Source organism: Panthera pardus, unplaced genomic scaffold, assembly GCF_024362965.1.
Source record: "Panthera pardus isolate Hobbes unplaced genomic scaffold, ASM2436296v1 HiC_scaffold_21, whole genome shotgun sequence".
Taxonomy (NCBI): domain Eukaryota; kingdom Metazoa; phylum Chordata; class Mammalia; order Carnivora; family Felidae; genus Panthera; species Panthera pardus.
The window spans coordinates 61,037,869-61,058,168 of record NW_026526777.1 but is presented as its reverse complement, the minus strand read 5'-3'; the positions used below and the strand labels follow the sequence as shown (position 1 = coordinate 61,058,168).

Below are 20,300 nucleotides of genomic sequence, written 5' to 3'. Positions count from 1 at the left end.
TGAGGTGTTCTTACTGTTCAGGTTTGTCCAGAGACTTGGCATTTTCTTTGTCTTTGGAGGACCGGCCATGCTTTTCAATTTTTTCCAGTTCATCTGATTGTGCTCTCTGGAAAATATAATGCCAAACAGTTATTGAAAATCTTATGAAATGAGTCCCTTAGATTATGATAATCTTAATACAGCAAACTCTATATATTTTCATATTTCTTAGCATCTGTTTGCAGTAAAGCTTGACTTAATTCATGAAGGCATTTTAAAGTGTAAATATGTTTAATGCAAACCAGATCACCTCCAAACCTTCCAAATAATGTTATTGGCTATTAGTGATCTGCAAAACATTTATTTATTTAAGCATGCTTTAAAATAATACAGTTTTCCTCTCTTGTTTTTTGGCTGTTTGTAATACTCTCTAGAATACAAGAATTTCATTTTAAAGTGGTATGTCTTATTTAGAAATCAATCAAGATAAATTTGGAAGCAATTTGGTCATAATGTTATAAGACTTTTAAAGGAAAAAAAGTACTTATTTAACCATTGCAATCATTGCTTATGGCTTCTTTTAGGGGAAAAATACAATTGAATTATTAATTCAATTGGAACAAAAATAAAAGGTTGATTTTTCTGCTGAATTTTCTTTTTGACACAAAAATGGTTTTAGGCTTCTTTTCTTCCAAAATATCTTCTTTTACCATTTATAATTACAAGCTAAAAGTCTGTCATCCTAAATTTGTTTCTTTGTAGGAAAGTTTCTTCTGCATTTTTAATATATGGTGGAAGATTTTACAGACATGGAGAAACACGCATCTATTCTTCTTTATGAAAAATTTGGATGCTTTATATTTGCAGTCTTTATTTTATAACTCATAAAGATGTTTCAAAACAGCCAAATACAGTACTTCAATGCATTAAGAAGTGTGAGTAGACAACCATATTTTGAATTTAAGTCTAATTATCAGAATTTAAAATTATTATTTTAATTATTATTATTTTTTTGTTTAAACATTAAAGCAGTTTAGCCAAGAACTACTGTATGAGATACACTCTAATAGGTTTATAGAAACTAAATATTTCATCTGAAAAACAGCTATGTTCTGTTTGCATTCACTGATTCTCTTGAAATGCAGGTTTCAGGTGATGGTATTAACTAGCAAAGACTAGTTCTTCAAATGAAGTTTCATTTTTTTTTTATTTTTTAAAACTGCTCACTTTTTATTTTATTCATTTATTTTTAAGTAAGCTCTATGCCCATTGTGGGGCTTGAACTCACAATCCCGAGATCAAGAGTCGCATGCTCTACTGACTGAGCCAGCCATGAACCCTCAAATGAAGCTTCTTTTAACAGCGGAAGAGGATTTGAAGACAGATCAGTAGATCTTCTGAGGGTTTTTATTGAAAATAAAAGTTGCTTTTGAAATACAATGCAACAAAAGATCCAAAGAATTAAAAAGCATGAATTTAATGGAAATATCCCAAGCTACTCCAAAGTTTTAGAACCTGCTTCTAGAATTTCAACTATATAGTAATCTTGCTTTTTCCCACCAGTTTATTGTGACCTGGCCCAAGAATTTTAGGGAGGTAAACACCACTTATCATAGTTACTGTCCTTAAGAGTCTGCCCCACAGATCCTATCATTATACCACTTAAAACCAAGTAACGAGATGGCTTTTAATAAAGACAATACTCATCTTTCTGGCAAATGAGTGCCCAGGGCAATATTATAAAAGAATATTAAAATTAAGAATATTGATAAGACAAGGGTTATTTTAAGACATGGAGGTCTGCACCAAAATACAGCATATAAAGGGTTCCAGTCCATATAACCTCTCTATTCTTTTTTTAATTTAACCTTTAGTTAGTTAACACACATTGCAATATTGGTTTCAGGAGTAGAATTCAGTGATTCATATCTTACATACAACACGCAGTGTTCATCACAAGTACCCTTCTTAATGCCCATCACCCATCTAGCCCATCTCCCACCCACCTCCCTCTGTCAACCCTCAGTTTGTTCTCTATCATTAGGAATCTTTTGTGGTTTGTTTCTCTCTCTTCTTTTTTTCCCCCCTTCCCATATGTTCATCTGTTTTGTTTCTTTAATTCCACATATGAGTGAAATCATATGATATTTGTCTCTTTCTGATTGACTTATTTCGCTTAGCAGAGCAGAAAATTAGTCTGCTGTCTTCAAACTCAATCACATTCAATACCCAAACGTCAACAGGGAGAAAAAAAAATCCACCTTGCTACAATCTGATGAAGTAATTAAGTTTGTTGGTTTAATTTTTGTTTTTAGAACCTTAGATAACCTGACATAGACTCAACCTAGTTGAGTGCTGGTATGAGCAGGTGAATGATCAGAAACTGACTTCATGGACTCAGTAAATTTCTCTGGCTCTTAAATAAAAACACATAAAATCTGAACAAACAACTATGAGAGAAAAAAAACATCTTTTTTTTTCCTTATTTTCCTTTTTTTCCTTTTTTCCTTTTTTTTACCTTAACCATCTGAAGGTAAATCATAATAATAATCAAATATAGGAGAGAAAGATAAAATGCCCCAATGTCTTGAGAATAAAGTGACTTTCTGGCAAAACTATAGTTATTCCCCAAATTATTCAGTATACATGAATTACAAATTGCATGGTCCTTTACACGTATGCTCTATCAGACCATTTCTACTGACTTCAGAAAGAAAAGTTGCCCAGGGTTGACAGTGCTGCTTTATGGATGATAAGGAAGTAAATGCCACTCCATTCCATACCATACCTGGCCCCTGGGCTCTCTAAACAATAGAAATTAATCAGAGGCCAAACAGGAGTTTCAGGCAAGGCTTTATTGGGGCTTATGGCAGAGAACAAAGAAGACAGCACAAAAGAAAAGTGTCCTCGGGCTGACTCCTGGAGGACAGGTCAGGGAGAATGTTTTAAATAAACTTAGGCAGGACTATGTGTCTGTTTTTGTGCCAATACCATGCTGTCTTGGTGATTACAGCTTTGTAGTAGAGGCTGAAGTCCGGGATTGTGATGCCTCCCGCTTTGGTCTTCTTCTTCAATATTACTTTGGCTATTCGGGGTCTTTTGTGGTTCCATACAAATTTTAGGATTGCTTATTCTAGCTTCAAGAAGAATGCTTGTGCAATTTTGATTGGGATTGCATTGAATGTGTAGATTGCTTTGGGTAGTGTTGACATTTTAACAGTATTTATTCTTCCAATCCATAAGCATGGAATGTTTTTCCATTTCTTTGTATCTTCTTCAATTTCCTCCATAAGTTTTCTATAGTTTTCAGCACAGATCTTTTACATCTTTGGTTAGGTTTATTCCTAGGTATTTTATGCTTCTTGGTGCAATTGTGAATGGGATCAGTTTCTTTATTTGTCTTTCTGTTGCTTCATTAGTAGTGTATAAGAATGCAACTTATTTCTGTACATTAATTTTGTATCCTGTGACTTTGCTGAATTCATGTATAAGTTCTAGCAAAATCTTGGTGGAGTCTATTGGGTTTTCCATGTATAGTATCATGTCATCTGCAAAAAGTGAAAGCTTGACTTCATCTTTGCCAATTTTGATGCCTTTGATTTCCTTTTGTTGTCTGATTGCTGATGCTAGCACTTTCAACACTATGTTAAACAATAGACCAATGGAATAGAATAGAGACTCCAGAATTGGACCCACAAAAATATGGCCAACAATCTTTGACAAAAGAGGAAAGAATATCCAATGGAAAAAAGACAGTCTCTTTAAAAATTTGGTGCTGGGAGAACTGGACAGCAACATGCAGAAGAATGAAACTAGACCATTTTCTTACACCATTCACAAAAATAAACTCAAAATGGATAAAGGACCTGAATGTGAGACAGGAAACTATCAAAACCCTAGAGGAGAAAGCATGAAAAAACCTCTCTGACCTCAACCGCAGCAATTTCTTACTCGACACCCAAAGACAAGGGAATTAAAAGCAAAAATGAACTATTGGGACCTCATGAAGGCAAAAAACTTCTGCACTGCAAAGGAAACAATCAACAAAACTAAAAGGCAACTGATGGAATGGGAAAAGATATTTGCAAATGACATATCGGACAAAGGGCTAGTATCCAAAATCTATAAACAACTCACCAAACTCCACACCCGAAAAACAAATAATCCGGTGAAGAAATGGGCAGGAGACATGAATAGACACTTCTCTAAAGAAGACATCCAGGGGCGCCTGGGTGGCTCAGTCGGTTAAGTGGCCGACTTCGGCTCAGGTCATGATCTCGTGGTCCATGAGCTCAAGCCCCATGTTGGGCTCTGTGCTGACAGCTCAGAGCCTGGAGCCTGTTTCAGATTCTGTGTCTCCCTCTCTCTGACCCTCCCCCATTCATGCTCTGTCTCTCTCTGTCTCAAAAATAAATAAACGTTAAAAAAAATAAAATAAAATAAATAAAAAAATAAAGAAGACATTCAGATGGCCAACAGGCACATGAAAAGATGCTCAATGTCACTCCTCATCAGGGAAATACAAGTCAAAACCACACTCAGATACCAGTCTCATGCCAGTCAGAGTGGCCAAAATGAACAAATCAGGAGACTATGGATGCTGGAGAGGATGTGGAGAAACGGGAACCCTCTTGCACTGTTGGTGGGAATGCAAACTGGTGCAGCCACTCTGGAAAACAGTGTGGAGGTTCCTTCAAAAAATTAAAAATAGATCTACCCTATGACCCAGCAACAGCACTGCTAAGAATTTACCCAAGGGATACAGGAGTGCTGATGCATAGGGGCACTTGTACCCAATGTTTATGGCAGCACTTTCAACAATAGCCAAATTATGGAAAGAGCCTAAATGTCCATCAACTGATGAATGGATAAAGAAGTTGTGGTTTATATATACAATGGAATACTAGTTGGCAGTGAGAAAGAATGAAATATGGCCTTTTGTAGCAACGTGGATGGAACTAGAGAGTGCTATGCTAAGTGAAATAAGTCATACAGAGAAAGACAGATACCATAGGTTTCACTCTTATGTGGATCCTGAGAAATTTGACAGAAGACCATGGGGGAGGGGAAGAAAAAAAAAAGAGGTTAGAGTGGGAGAGAGCCAAAGGATAAGAGACTCTTAAAAACTGAGAACAAACTGAGGGTTTAAGGGGGGTGCGAGGGAGGAGAGGGTAGGTGATGGGTATTGAAGAGGGCATCTTTTGGGATGAGCACTGGGTGTTGTATGGAAACCAATTTGACAATAAATTTCATATATTAAAAAAAACTGAGAATAAACTGAGGGTTGATGTGGGTGGGAGGGGAAAGTGGGTGATGGGCATTAAGGAGGGCACCTGTTGGGATGAGCACTGGGTGTTGTATGGAAACCAATTTGACAATAAATTTCATATTAAAAAAAAAGAAACTTAAGCAGGAAAAGGGTGACATCTAAGCATGTAGAGGTGGGAATTTATCAGCACCTGTGCATTTAAAGGTCATGCTTCTTCATGCATTGTATATCTAATTACCATGTTAAATCTCCACCCCTGGACATGATTTTTTAGTATTATAATGAGGGGAAAAGTTGGTGAAAAGTCAAGGCTGGGATCTATCCTGGCATACACTGCTTTGGTCTGGTGGTAAGTATCCTTCCTCCACATTCCTGCAAGATGTGCTGCTACACAAGAGACATAAAGTCTCAGCATTTTTTTTTTCTTATGGAGGCAGCCAAGGAACCCTGGATTTCACAGTCAGGGTTGAGGGGACCCGAGTACAGTCTCTGTTTTGTCTCATATCCATGACCCAAAAACTCCCTTCTTCTTCCCATGCTAAATATCACAGAACTTCCAAATACAGGCACATGTTACTTTATGGCATTAAAAATAAAATCAATTTTTTTAAAAAATCACTGCCCATCTTATCACAAAAGTCTTAACTATAGCAAAGCTATCAAACTTATGGAGGCAGACATAAAATTTCCAAAATTCCAATGTTACTTCAGAGCTTGAATTTTGTCGTTGGCAACAAACACCAGCTGGTATCCTTAAAGTAATCACTTAACTTTGTTCATTTTCAAGAAAATGTCTACCAAATGTCAATGTATTAATAATCACAGTTTGCCGGTTGGATTTTCAAATAGAGATGGTGTCCAATGAAAAAGGACTACCTTAATTTACAATAAGTACTTTTATCACAGGAACCGTTGTACTTTGCTGCCCAGGAGAAACACTCTATGTGTACTTTCCATTTTGTCACACAGGGTATTAAAAACACAGATACTCAAGAGTTGAGTTTTCATAAATTTTCACTGTTCATTAAGGACATTGGCTTTTTTCCCCATGCAAGTGCATGGCAGTGAAGAATTACAATGACGTCTAAGTGTAGTGCCGCTGCCTTGATTCAGGTGGAGATGTCAGAATGTTTACCTTTCACTGCTTTTGAACCATCAGTACCAACATTTACACTGTCAGAAAAACAAATAACATCTTCGTGTTATTATGCAAGTCATTTTTATCTTGTAGACCCCCTTTGAAAAAATGCAGAAACCCTGGGCACCCATGGAGCAGACCTTGGGAACTGACATTTGGTAAAACTTTCCTATCAAACTGATGATTAAATTATCTTTGGCATTCACAAGACTCATACACCTCCAGGAACAAAAAGTTCATTGTCACTCTAAATTGACCATTACGTCTTTAAAAAACACTGTCCAACAACAAGACACAACGAAAACACAGCTCCTTTATATGAAACAAAAATATTTCCTCCGCTTTCAGACATTGGTTCTTGCTCTACTCTCTGGGGTCAAGTGCAAATTTCTTTCAAATTTTGGGAAAGCTAAATTTTTCCTCCTTTGCCTTCTGTGCTAAGTACTTTGGTTCTTCACAATTTATCTGATATAAATGTGAGCCTATCATGATCGTAGTTGCTGTTTGAGTATGTTTCTGATGACTTACAAATGAGGCACACACAATGGAGCACCATGTCACTCTCCCACTGTACAGTCTGATTCTCAAGTCCATCATTCCAGAAAGCCTGCTGCTGCTAGTGCAGCTTGAAATTAAGAACAATATTTGGAAGAGCCCTGTATCCTTTAAGTTACCAGTAGTCTAATATTTTTTCATGTTTATAGGCTCTCTGTTTCTCTTATTCTGTATTTATGAAATTCATTATTTTGGACTGAAGCATAACAACACATTTGTATTTTTTTCTGCATACAATAAACTATCCTAAGATTTTATAGCTTGAAATCATAATTTTGTCATCCTATGGGGGAAAATATACTTTGGGCTAGGGTAGCATGAACTTCAGGAAAAAGAGGAGGTAAGACCTGTGTTTTGAAGAATATGTGGGCTCTAGATCGATGGAGAGTTAACGTCATTGATTTGCCTCTAAATTTGCTCTGCTCCTTATACTCCCAGTCACTGTTGAAGGCACAGGCATCTAGCCAATAACTTATACCACCACACCAGGACTTCTACCTGGAATATGCATCATTCACTTCGGCTTGCTGCTCTCAGCTTGGTTAGAAATGACCTCCTCTGGAAAGCCTGCCTCAATCACCTTGATCTCCATTACAATTATTCTCTTTCCCAAATGATAACACAGAACCTTATATTTGCTTTCTGTTACGCTACGCTTATCACACGATCTTATTGGTGATATAAATATATGCCTACACCTTCTATTGACTGGAGCTTTTTGATGAGAAGGGCCATGTCTTAGGTATCTCTATGGTCCTAGTAATTAGTATGGTTTATGGTATATAGTTAACAGTCAATAATACTTTAATAAACACTGAAAAATTATGTCAGTAATTAAACATAACAAAAGAAGGCCTCTGAGTCATGGAGAAGAGACAGGAAAAAGAGAGGGGATAATGAAAGAACAATATAAGAAGTATTGAGGACATAATGATATGCAAATAATGCCAGCTGTTTATCATCATCGTAAGAGTATAATGAGGGTTCCTATGAGGTCATTTGAACTCCAAAATAGATACTGTGCATGCATGAAACAGAATTAGTCATTTCAAATGCTAGTGCACAAATAGGTAAGCAAAAATAATGCTAGGCTTGGCAAAAGTACATATGAATTCACTCATTTATACATTCACTCAACACGATTCTCTTGTGTACCTATAAGCAGAAATACTTAAGTGTGTAAAGGTACAAGAAGCAGAACTAACACATAATAGGTTTTTAAGCAACGTTAATCAACTCAGCAAGATTCTGCTATTCATTAATATATCATAACCAACTGTTTCCTGCCTATCATCTTGGCTTGTTCTTGCAAAACATGAGAGATCGAGCAAAAGTCTATTATTTTCTCTCTGCTAAAGCCCCAAATTATTGTTCTTAATAGCAACCACACAACTTATGTCAAACTAGTGGTTATAAATTTGTACCAGATTAATCCACAGGTCATCTGGACACTTTTGGCTTTGGCCTTCAAATTAAATTTAGTGTCAAGTGTTCTTCTCTGGTCCACTCATATGAGATAATAATCAAGGTCAAACTTTAAAAAAAAAATGAATTTTAGGGATTCATTCACCCATTCATTTAAAGGCCTAGTTTTTACCAGCATTATAGGCACAGTGAATGAAAAGGTATCTACGTTAGGCTTCAGATTCAAGCAAAATCATATAACATAATGTACCAAGTTGCTCATAACACCACTCTTATTTGCTTAACCCTTCTATAGTGATCTTCTTCCACTGCTTTGTAAAACTATATATGACTCACCATATATGAAGAGAATGCTAATGATCCCACTACCATACCAATGGTGATTTGTTGAAATATGTTCATTCTTCATTATAGCCAAAGACATGGGCAACACAGCCAAACACTTACACATCAATTAATAACATGAAGGAATTTCCAAGCTCCTAACATTCAAATCACAAACCTTCCCTCTTCCAGTCCCACTCACTTCCAGAATTAAATTGTTTCAGTCTCCTTCTTTGCACACCACTTCCCACACCCACCCAATTATCTGCAGATTTGTACCAGAATATCCTTTTCTCAACATTTACTGTGCTTGCCAATATTGAAGTGGACCTCAGTTGCTGCCAAGCTGGATGTTTTACCAGTTACCAAAGATCCATGACACTTAAAACCCAGGAACACTCTTCACCCAACCACTGGCCAAAACGAACCCAGATTACAGGCTGTCATCACTGATTTCACCATAGATATTTACCTCCACTACCCCTGACCCAGACACCCCCTTAAACTGAACCTTGCTATTCCAGCTTCTACAGAGAGGAAGAAATTGAGGAGCAAGTGGTGGAGAGGGAGGGAAGAACAATGAGATCAACTGGTATGCATTTCCACTGTCCGAGTCTATTAATGGTGTTAAGCAGATGTTTCTCAAACAGTGGTCCAGAGGACACAAACTGAGCTTCCTGAGATTCATCAGGGATTGTTGTACACTGTGTCCATTTTTAAGACTCACATACTAAAAACTATTTCAACAGTGATCCTCACACTTAATTGATCACAAAACTCGTGCACATGTGCGTGTGTGTGAGAGAGAGACAGACAGAGGAAATGACAGTAACCCTCCCAAAGAGCCAGTGTCCTAAAGGATAGAAAGTAGAAACACTGTTCCTGGCCAAACTAGTAGTTCCTTTATTCAGTTTCTTCCAATATTCATAATAAAACTAAAGCTAATCTTTAAATCTTTACTTTTTTTTCCTCAAACATCATCACCCCTGTCACTTTTATGTTTACTAGGTGATTTTGCCTCCTAATATTATTCCCTTTAATTATATCACATCGTCTTTTCCTAGATATCTTCCTATCCCTCTGCTTAACCTTCTCAGTCTCCACTTTCAGGCCTGCATCCACTATCCAACCACTATATGGCAACTATCTTTAGCTCATGTTTTCCCTTATATCCAGACAGGCAATTACTTTCCCAACATTTTAACCTGGATATCTCAGAAGCATCTCAGACAACAAACAAACAAACAAAAAAAACACAGTCTAAAAATAAACTCCTGTATCCTTCCCCCAGACATTCAGTAATCCTGATTCCAGTAAACTTGGAAAACTAGTCACCGGTCAGAAAGTTGGCTGTCATGCTGGATGTCTGTCTATAATTCACTTCTACATCCTGTGAATCACCAAGTCCTGTCTCCATTTCCAATGCTCTCGTCCTTTTCTAGACTACCACCACCTCTCCACTCAGCTACCTTGATACTCTGCCTGGTCTCTCCATAATCATCTCTCGCTCTAACATATGTTCTACACAGCATCCAGTTTTTTAAATATGCTACTTAAAACTCTTTAAAGGTTAACTGTTATTCTTAGAATAATTCCACAGACCTTAAAGTACCTACAAAGCCTCATGGTTCACCTCCACACACACGTCACCTCCCTCTGCATCCCATCTCATGCCATGTTCCCACATGCTGCATATATTCTGTTCTCCATGGCTTTCCTTCAGTTCCTCAAATAGACCACCATTCCTCTTTCATATATGCTGTGGATGTGAACAGATAGGGACCGTACCAAGCAAGGATGCAGCAAAATTGGATCTTTCATATATTGCTGTTGACAATAGAAAATGGAGCAGCCATTCTGGAAAACAGTTCAGCAGTTTCATAAAGACTAAACAGGGGTGACCGGGTGGCTCAGTCAGTTAAGCGTCCAACTTCGATTCATGTCATGATCTCACAGGTTGTGGATTCAACCTTGCGTCGGGCTCTGTGCTGACAGCTCGGGGCCTGGAGCCTGCTTCAGATTCTGTCTCTCTCTCTCTGTCTCTCTGTCTCTCTCCAAAATAAATAAAACATTTAAAAACATTTAAAAAAAACACTAAACTTACACTTAACCTACAAAACAGTAATCACGTTTCTGGGCATTAATTACAAAGAAAAGAAACTTAAATCTACACACAAAAGAAGTTAATGTACATGAATGTTCATAACAGTTTTATCTGTAATAGCGAAAAACTCAAAACAACCTAAATGTCCTTCAATGTATGAAACACATATGGGTACATTCATACAATGGAGTACTACTCAGCAATGAAAAGAAATGAGCTTTTAATGTACTCAACACTTGGATGGATCTGAAGGGAATTATGAGTAAAAAAAGCTGATTTTTACCTATCATATGATTCCATTTATATAGTGTTCTCAAAATGATGAAACTACAGAGATGGAAAACAGATTAATGACTGCCAAGGTTAGGAAAGGGAAAGGGAAGTTGGTTGGTATAATTATAAAAGGATAGCTTCAGGGATCTTTGTAGAGGTTGAATAATTCTACGTCTTGATTATAGTGATGTTTACGTGGATCAATGTGTGATAAGACTGCATAGGGCTATGTCTAGCTACATTCACGTGCACACACACACACACACACGCGCGCCCACACACACACACACAGAGGAGTCCTAAGACTGCATAAGACTGTCTATATACACGTGCATGCACACACACACACACACACACACACACACACACACACACACACATTCACACACAGGAGTGCTAAGACTGCAGCTTTTTCATTTTACTTCAATTTTAAAAGTCTATATGTTATGGACATTGTGGAAGAAATAATCTTTCTGCACAGGACTGAGGACTTCTCAACAATTGTGAGGGGAAATGCTTCTACATTATTAAAGGACCACTTAAAATATACTTTTGCACATTACACATTCAAGAGTTTACGGGTGGTCTATATACCATTTGTTGACTCATATTTTCTCTAATCTTGAACACTAGCTTCTTAAGAGATATACTTTCTAGAGCCAACAGACAAAACTTCAGGCCCACAGGTCTTTCTTCCTCAGGTACAATAAACAACTGGGATATCTTTAAATACCACAGGCTGAGGGCAATTTGCAAAAACGGTTGCCATATACACATAGCAATCTAAAGTTGTATGTCTAAAGGCTGAATGGCTCCTCAGAGACATGAAAACCTTAAACACTTAACCATATACTGGCCTATATGTGAGTAAACAAGAAATTCAGAGCCAAATACACATGAAATGCCATCTGGAATCACTCAACTTCCTAAATAAGTTTATGAAGGAAAACATGATAGGAGTTTTATTATGAGAGTTGCCTATTTATTCCCTTACTAAATTTATTGCCCAGTTAAGTTTTAGTTGTTGTACTCATGTACAATAAGGAGGGAAGGCTGATGACCCTCTCAGGCTAATATGTCAAAACCATCAAATGTTATTCCTGTCATGCATAATTTCAAGGCACAGCCCAGCTTTAGCTAACCAAGGCTCTTAGCAGATACTTAAAACATTCAACGTTTGCTACCACTGACAGTTTTCTACCTTATATGACCATACACAGGCCAAACCTGAAAGTCTTCTACATAAACTATCATATTCCCACTCATAAGTACATTCCTTTGACATCAGCAGAATAAAGGGATTCAAAGAAGGAATATGAACACTTAGGGCATTAGTCTGGAAAAATGTGGCTAGCCAACTGCACTATTTTTCTCATGCCCGCCTGCCACCATGGAAAATATTTAGTATATGAGTGTCAGAAGAGACTGTCCCCTCAGGAAAGCGGAGTAGTCATTAGAAAGTGAATGTGCAAAACTACTTTCTGTACCCTACTAAGCTACAAGGTTTGTTAATACCTCAAAGAGAGAAACGAGAGGCAGATCACAAAAGAATAGAATTTATACAAAAAGCAATGGCTGATGGATAGACAAGGCGCTTATAAACAATTTGACACCACACACACAAGGAGAGACAATCCATGTTCCAAGGGAAAACTTCCTAAGGGACCAAAAGAAGTTGCACTAAAGGGGCAGCAAAGCAAACGAGTGTTTCCATTATCAAAAAAGGTTTACATTTAGGATAAAACATAAGAAATAAAAGCAACATGGATCAAAGCTAGCGTTAAGCCAACATATAAGTGATTGCAAAAATTTTTATTTATTTACTAAGGATTTATTCCCCGTCTACTTTTCGTTAAGATTTTTTAAATGTTTATTTATTTTTGGGAAAGACAGACAGACAGACAGACGTACAGATAGAGTCCTAGCAGGGGAGGGGCAGAGAGAGAGATGGAGTCACAGAATCTAAAGCAGGCTCCAGGCTCTGAACTGTCAGCACAGAGCCTGATGCAGGGCTCAAACTCATGAGCCATGAGATCATGACCGGAGCCAAAATCAGATGCTTAACAAACTGAGCCACCCAGGCACCCCTCTCTGTCTACTTTTATAAAGAATTTGAGGACAGCAGATCTTTTTTATCTCCCCTCTTCTCTTTGCAGGTAGTAGAAAACTTGGACATCTTGTAGTTTCAGCTCAGTACCTATTGAAGATAAGCTTATGATTTATAACAGGTCAGTAGCTGAACCAGAATTTCTCAGGGAACTGTGAAATCTGGCATATAGAATACAACAATCCTTCCTCTATTTTTTCCACTTAAGGTTTGTTTGTGCTCCTAACTACACATGGACACTACATCTCCCCTCCCCAAAATACCACAGCCTTTATGACCTACCTCCCTTTTTAGGAGGAGGGACTTAAAGTGCACTATATTTTGTGTTGAGCTATTATTTCATTGAATGTTAGCACTAGAATTCATATGTGATAGTTAAATTTTTATGCATATTTATCTGCCCCACAAAAGAATACTCCACTGGCAGAAGGGGTAATAGGTACCCAGTGTATTTTCTAGAAGCATACCATATACAAAAACAGAGGTTACAAAACAAAACATGTAAGCATAAAGTGTTTTTCAAAGTATTAAACATTATTACTTTTATATAAGTTATTTTAAATATTTAAATATTCAAGACTATACCTTCATACACATAATTATATAAGGAATTTTCCAGAAATGGAGCCACCAGACATATCTAAGAAAAAACATACTTCAACTTTACCAAGTGTTTGCCATTTTATCAAATTCTATAAGGAGTGATAAAGCCATTTTTAGCTGCTCTAAGGTAATTATAAATCAAAGGACAAATATCTGTCTATGTCATACTATCTTCTGGTTCAATAATTTTCAAGCATTTAATTAAATGGATCATATAATATTGCGGGTTACTTTGTTACTTCTATTTTATATTATAGTACAGACATTACATGATTTAAGTTATACATGTAAATAGGTTGTATTATCCATCAATTTCTTTTCAGGTTGGTAAAAGAAACTTATAAATATTTGTTAGAATAAGGAAGCATTGGATGGGACCACCTGGGAACCACCTGGGTGGCTCAGTTGGTTAAATATCTGACTTCGGCTCAGGTCATGATCTCAAGGTTTGTGAGTTCGAGCCCCGCATCGAGCTCTGTGCTGACAGCTCAGAGCCTGGAGCTTGCTTTGGATTCTGTGTCTCCCTCTTTCTCTGCACCCTACCCCAGTCATGCATGCGTGCTCGCTCTCTCTCTTTCTCTCTCTCTCTCTCAAAGTCAAATAAATATTTTTTAAAAAGAAGCATTGGATGGATAGGATGGAGAATTAGTAGGCTAGTCTAATAGGTGCCCATTCAGGATGACTCATCCTTCTGTAGGCAGCTCAGTTAGGGAGGAGACTCAAAAAGGAAAGGGTAACCTAGAGAGCACATACTGAATTGTGAAGTGACATAGTAAATTTCAAGGGACTAGCTTCTGCACTGAGTCTAGTAACTTAAAACAAGTTGAATGGGAAGATGGGGGAGGGGGGAAGAAGGTCAGGAGCAGAAAGTAGTGCCATAGAGTTCTGATTATAATATCTCTTTCATCCTATATTGGCATGTAAGGAAAACAATAATCTTGATGTGAAAATAGGTTAGCACTGGGGAAACATCAATCCAAGCAGTCAACAGCTACATTTTACTTGGGGTAACAGATTCTGTAACACACTGTTAGAGATTTGGCTTTCTGTCACAGTGACAAGAAAGCAAGAGTATTTCCTCTGTAAAAGTAAACACTGTTCCTCAAATTAACTTTGTAGAATATCTGATCACAGTTACTCTTTCCTCCTTAATATATAGGCCATCATTAAAATAATGATTAAAACCTCAACATTTTTAAAGATACAGATGACCCCCGAACAACAGGGGACTTGGGGGGCTAATTTCCCACACAGTCAAAAACTCACCTTTAACTCATCAAAACCCAACTACGAATAGCCTACAGTTGACTGGAAGCCTTAACCCCAACAAAAAGTCAATTAACACATATTTTGTATGTTATATGTATTATATATACATTATTTTAATAATATCTCACTTTTTCTTATTTTTTTCAATATTTCAAGGCTACACAGTTCATCTGCAGGTTTTTTCAAATTGTTGCGAGTCTCCAAAACACTTTTCCAACGTATTTATTGAAAAAAATTCTACATACAATTGGACCCATATAGTTCAAACACACGTTGTTCTAGTCAACTTTACTTATTTATAAAGAAAACTTGTCAGGGCACCTGGGTGGCCCATTCAGTTAAGTGTCCGACTTTGGCTGAGGTCATGATCTCATAGTTTGTGAGTTCAAGTCCCGTGTCGGGCTCTGTGCTGACAGCTCAGAGCCTACAGCCTGCTGCAGACTCTGTGTCTCCCTCTCTCTCTCCTCCCCTTCCCTGCTCGTGCTCTGTCCCTCTCTCAAAAATAAACAAATATTCAAAAAAAATCTTAAGAAAACTTGTCAAGGTTAGTGTTATAATTTTCATTTGGATTTATTTACAAAAAAAATAATTTCTTTGTAGTACTAACTGTGTGTCAAGGAAATATAATATTAAGGGGGAAAAACAGACAAAGAACTTTCAGGATGAGAGTAAAGATAATCAACGTATAGTCGTAGAATATCTAAACCAAGTGCTCCACAGAGGAGGAACGTGTTGCTATAAGACTGTACTAGGATGATTTGCGACAGGGAAGAACGCTTAAGGAAGGAAGGAGTACGAATTGGAGATTCAAAAACATTCACTAGGAGGAGATAGTAGTAGGAATTTTCTGTCTGAAAGATCAGTTTTGTTCATGCTGTTCTAGTGGAGGGACCAGGAGTTTCTGAGAAATAGAGAGGCCAGGTGGCTGGAGGGCGAACAGCTGGGCACATACTGCAAAGAAGGTGAGAGAGAAGAGAAGTGCTCAGAGAACTTACCTGCAATAGTGAGCAGTCATAAGCTCTACATGCCAATAGTGAATATGAAAACATTAAGTGTTGTCCAATACGTCAACATTTTAGATATCACCAAATTAAAATCTCATATTAAAATAAGGTGAAAACGTACATGAACAATCCTATGCCATTTCTTTCCAATGTAGCAGTGTTAATCATTTTGACTCTCATTTTCCAAGGAATTCACTGAGATAGTTACTTCATCTAAAAGAAACATAGCTATCAAAAATTCAGTCAATAATATGATTTGGCAGGCATTATCACATCTTAGATGAACAAAAAAGAAATGCGATTTCTGGTTTTTATTAAGTCTACAGAGTCAATCTGTAAGTGATTCAAGATCTAAAGATTTTCTTTTTTAATTCTGAAATTCACCTTAAGCACATTTTGAGTTGAAAATGAGCATACTTGCAGGGATTCCATGAACCAACTCAATACAACAATGAAATATGAGAGTATGGTTTTAAAACAGCTACATGGAAAAAGCAAATACTCCTGTCACATTTGTTTGAAGAAACTAATGATTAAATGTTGCTTAAAACACGAATCAATTAAATACCTCTAGGAAGTTATAGGAACACAGATGGTTAATCCAATTCATTTTCATTAATGTAAGACGGTATATACTTTTGAGGATGCTATATCATGTGACATGTGCTATATCCTTCTTCCAGATTAAAGTTTATGGCATGTCAACTACCACCCGAAGTAAAGATTACTAAAACTATAAAGCATGCCTGTGAAATCCAATCCTGAGAAGTGTAAAGTTAAACCTCTAATTCTTTCTACCCTAGTTGTTTTTTTTTTTCCTCCTTCTAATTGGATTAGAACTGTTTAATTACAAAGGGGTGTGGGATTTTTTTTTTCTTCCTATATTTTATATATTTTTTTCTTCAACTGAACTTACTTTTTTTTTTTTTCCTCCTTCTAAGTGGATTAGAACTGTTTAATTACAAAGGGGTGTGGGATTTTTTTTTCTTCCTATATTTTATATATTTTTTCTTCACCTGAACTTCGAATAGGATTCACTTCAGGGTTTGGTTTAGTTTGAATAGTTAACAGTAGTATCTCTTGAATATAAAATAAAGGAAAAATCGAACCATTCTCTGGGAAAACAAACAATGCGACCGATAGTTACACGTGGACATTTTTACAGACACCTTTTTCACTTGATGTTGATCACTCAAAACACTAAAGAAAAAAATAAGGGCCCCACATCAATTATTCCTCCATCACCTCTCCACAGTCCATCACTCCCTACCTACTTGCAAACTCACCTGGCTACATAGGGAAGATGTATTAAGAATCGGGAGCAACAGGTATTTTTAACCAATTGTAAATATCATATACTGCTTAGGAAGAGACTTTACTCCCTGAACTCTACGGTCCTCACTAACCCTAAATAAACCATAAAGAATTTTGTTTTAAAAAAACTCAGTAGGATGCACTGTATTTAGTAACTATGTGGTTTCACTAGGTTTTAATTCCTCAGTAAACAGGAATTGGGCCCTCAGGATTGTGGTTTTTGAAATTAGGGTGTGTTTAGATTTGGAGACTGCCCAAAATTCATTCAAATCTAGAAGAGAAAGCTGACTGCCAAACATATGCAATGAGGGGAGAAAAAAAAGATTACATTCTAAATAAGGTTTGTATAACAAATACTTCCATCTGTTTCACAGAGATCAAATAGAACTACTTTAAGACAGTCCAATGACATTTAAGCATCTGGTAAAAAGAAAGCATGTATTTATGGGAAAGGATTCATTCAGGTTAGTTATGTTTTTTTTTTCCTCAAGGATAAGTAGTGGAATGGTAAATAACATTACGTTTCATATTTAATAACAAAAATGAGTTTAAACATTACTCTATTTCTTATAGATAAAATTTAAATGTCCCTTCAAATATTATAAAGCTATTAAAGCAAAATTAAAACTCTATCCGGCAACTTTCAAACACTGCTTTGGATCTAAAATTAACAATTATAGTTATTTACACAATAAAGTCTGAAAGATTTCCAAGGAGAACTCAAGCCAAGGATAAGTTCAACCATACTACATTTTCCTTCAGGAGACACCTTGATAGGAGCAAGACTCATGTCATAATAAGATAGCAAACTTCCCCAAGCCTCAACCCTCCCTATCATCCATTCCAATTATTACTTCTCAGCCTTCAATTTGCCCCCACTGAACCCACCCTCAGATAAGACAGAGCTTTTAAAATTTCCTTCTTTACAGTGAACACAATGTTAACCTTTGCCAGTAGGAAGCACTGGAGAGACTCTGCAGGAAGAAGGGGCTCATCTTCCCGATTCTGGCATGCAGGCCTTTGCCTTTCCTTCCTCCTGCTGCGCAGATGATCAGCAGTATGGGTGTGTGAGGACATCTGGGTGTCCTCTGCCCAAGTTGCAGCAGCACATCGAGAGTGCGAACCTCATGGCAATCTGGTGTCTTTTTCACATCTGATGTGGATACTATGCACTATCGCATATGCACCAGCCGTGGCTTATCTGTGACCTGAGGTTCTTTCCTGGACTCTCTAAACATGGACACTGCATACTCTGGGCTTCATTCTCTGTGCAGCATCCTGACTCCTGCACGTCTGCTCACCAGGGGTGGCTCACATACCACCCAGAAGTTTGTTTCCTGCTAGCTCAGAGACTGGGACCAACAATGACCCAGGCAAACCAGCGGGTTGCAGCCACACCTTCTCCAGGGAGAGCTGTACCCCAGCTTTAGTGAGAGAGCTCTCCTTTCGAGTTTACCCTTCCTTGGGTACTCTCTCTCAGCCCTGGGGTACCACTTAGAGTTATCTTTACATCCTTGTGCTCTCCTATCACAGGTTGACCATTCATTATAATAAACTTCAATATTCATTACTCCATGGTTCCTATTCCTTGATTGGACCCAGACCCATCCCACACCTGCTTTCTGGCTTGAGACTACTAGATAGGATATCCACATGCTCACTTGTATAAATGAATAGACAACTCGAACCTAACAGGACCAAAACAGCATTCTTATTTCCCTATCCTTTACCAAAGAATTTCCACATATCAATTAATGGCAACCCTATTGTGTTTATTGCTTGGGCCAAATTTCTTGAGTACACCGTTGATCCCTCTTTCTCGTAGTTTGTATCCAATAATCAATCAGCAAATTCTATTGACTTATTCTTCAAAATATTTCCAGAATCTGACCACTCTTCACCAGCTCCACTGCTTCTACTATGGTCCAAGTCATTATCTTCTCTTACCTCCCTCCTAACAGTCTCTGGCATTTCATCTTGGCTCCCCATATCTATTCTTCAGTAGTCAAAGGTTTCCTTCTAAAATGTGACTCTTCTAAATAAAACTCTATGTGTATTAAACTCCCATTTCACGAAGAGTTAAGTCAAAATCTTACAAAGGCCTACAGGGCCCTAGAGAAGCTGGTCCGCTCAATACATCTTTGATTATCTCTAATTATACTCCCATCACTGGCACCATTTCATGTGGGCCTTCCCATTGTTACTTGAATACATCAGACTTGCTCATATGTTAGGCAGATACCATCCCTAGGACATCCCCAGGACATCCCCATGGTTTCTCCTCCTCATCTCCTGCAATTCCTACTTAAAATTTTATCTTTAAATAACAACAATATTTTAAATTGTACCCACCATTCTGAGCAATCTCCACTCTCCTCAAATTGATTTTTTTCCTCCATAGCACAAAATAGATCAAACGCTGTACATGTATCTATTCCAGAAAACTCCACATTTGAGGTCTTAAAATAATTACACTGACTTCTTATAATGACTATTTATATCCATTATTATTATAAGTATCCTAAAATACTAAATTGATATTTTCATGCAATAATCCTTACAGTGAGAACTGTAAGTAGAAGAAACGCATAAAAGGGCTAGATATTCAATTATTTGAATAAATGTAAGAAGGTAAGTAAGATAGTACCAATATTAAGTTTCAATGATATAATAGATACTTCCTTGGCATTATATAATAGACATATTTCTGAAGGTCTGGGTTTGTTTCAACTGCTTTATGTTAATATTTCCTAAACTATAAAATATGAAATTGTTCTCTCTACATTAATAATTTGATTGAAGGAAGGATTCAATTAAAAATACCCACCCAAGCACTGGGTGGTGTATGGAAACCAATTTGACAATAAATTTCATATATTGAAAAAAAAAATACCCACCCATCTGAAGATTACCATTTAATTAGGCATATATTATGA

General features: G+C 37.1%; 1 protein-coding gene across 1 annotated transcript in view; it reads right to left on the bottom strand.

The window, feature by feature from the left end:
- The window catches only part of FMN2 (formin 2), a 376,950-nt gene that overhangs the window by 134,981 nt on the left and 221,669 nt on the right, over nt 1–20,300 (bottom strand). Inside the window, exon 9 of the mRNA XM_019423300.2 lies at nt 15–106. Coding sequence (XP_019278845.2) covers nt 15–106 — 92 coding nt within the window. The remainder of the gene's footprint in view (nt 1–14; nt 107–20,300) is intronic.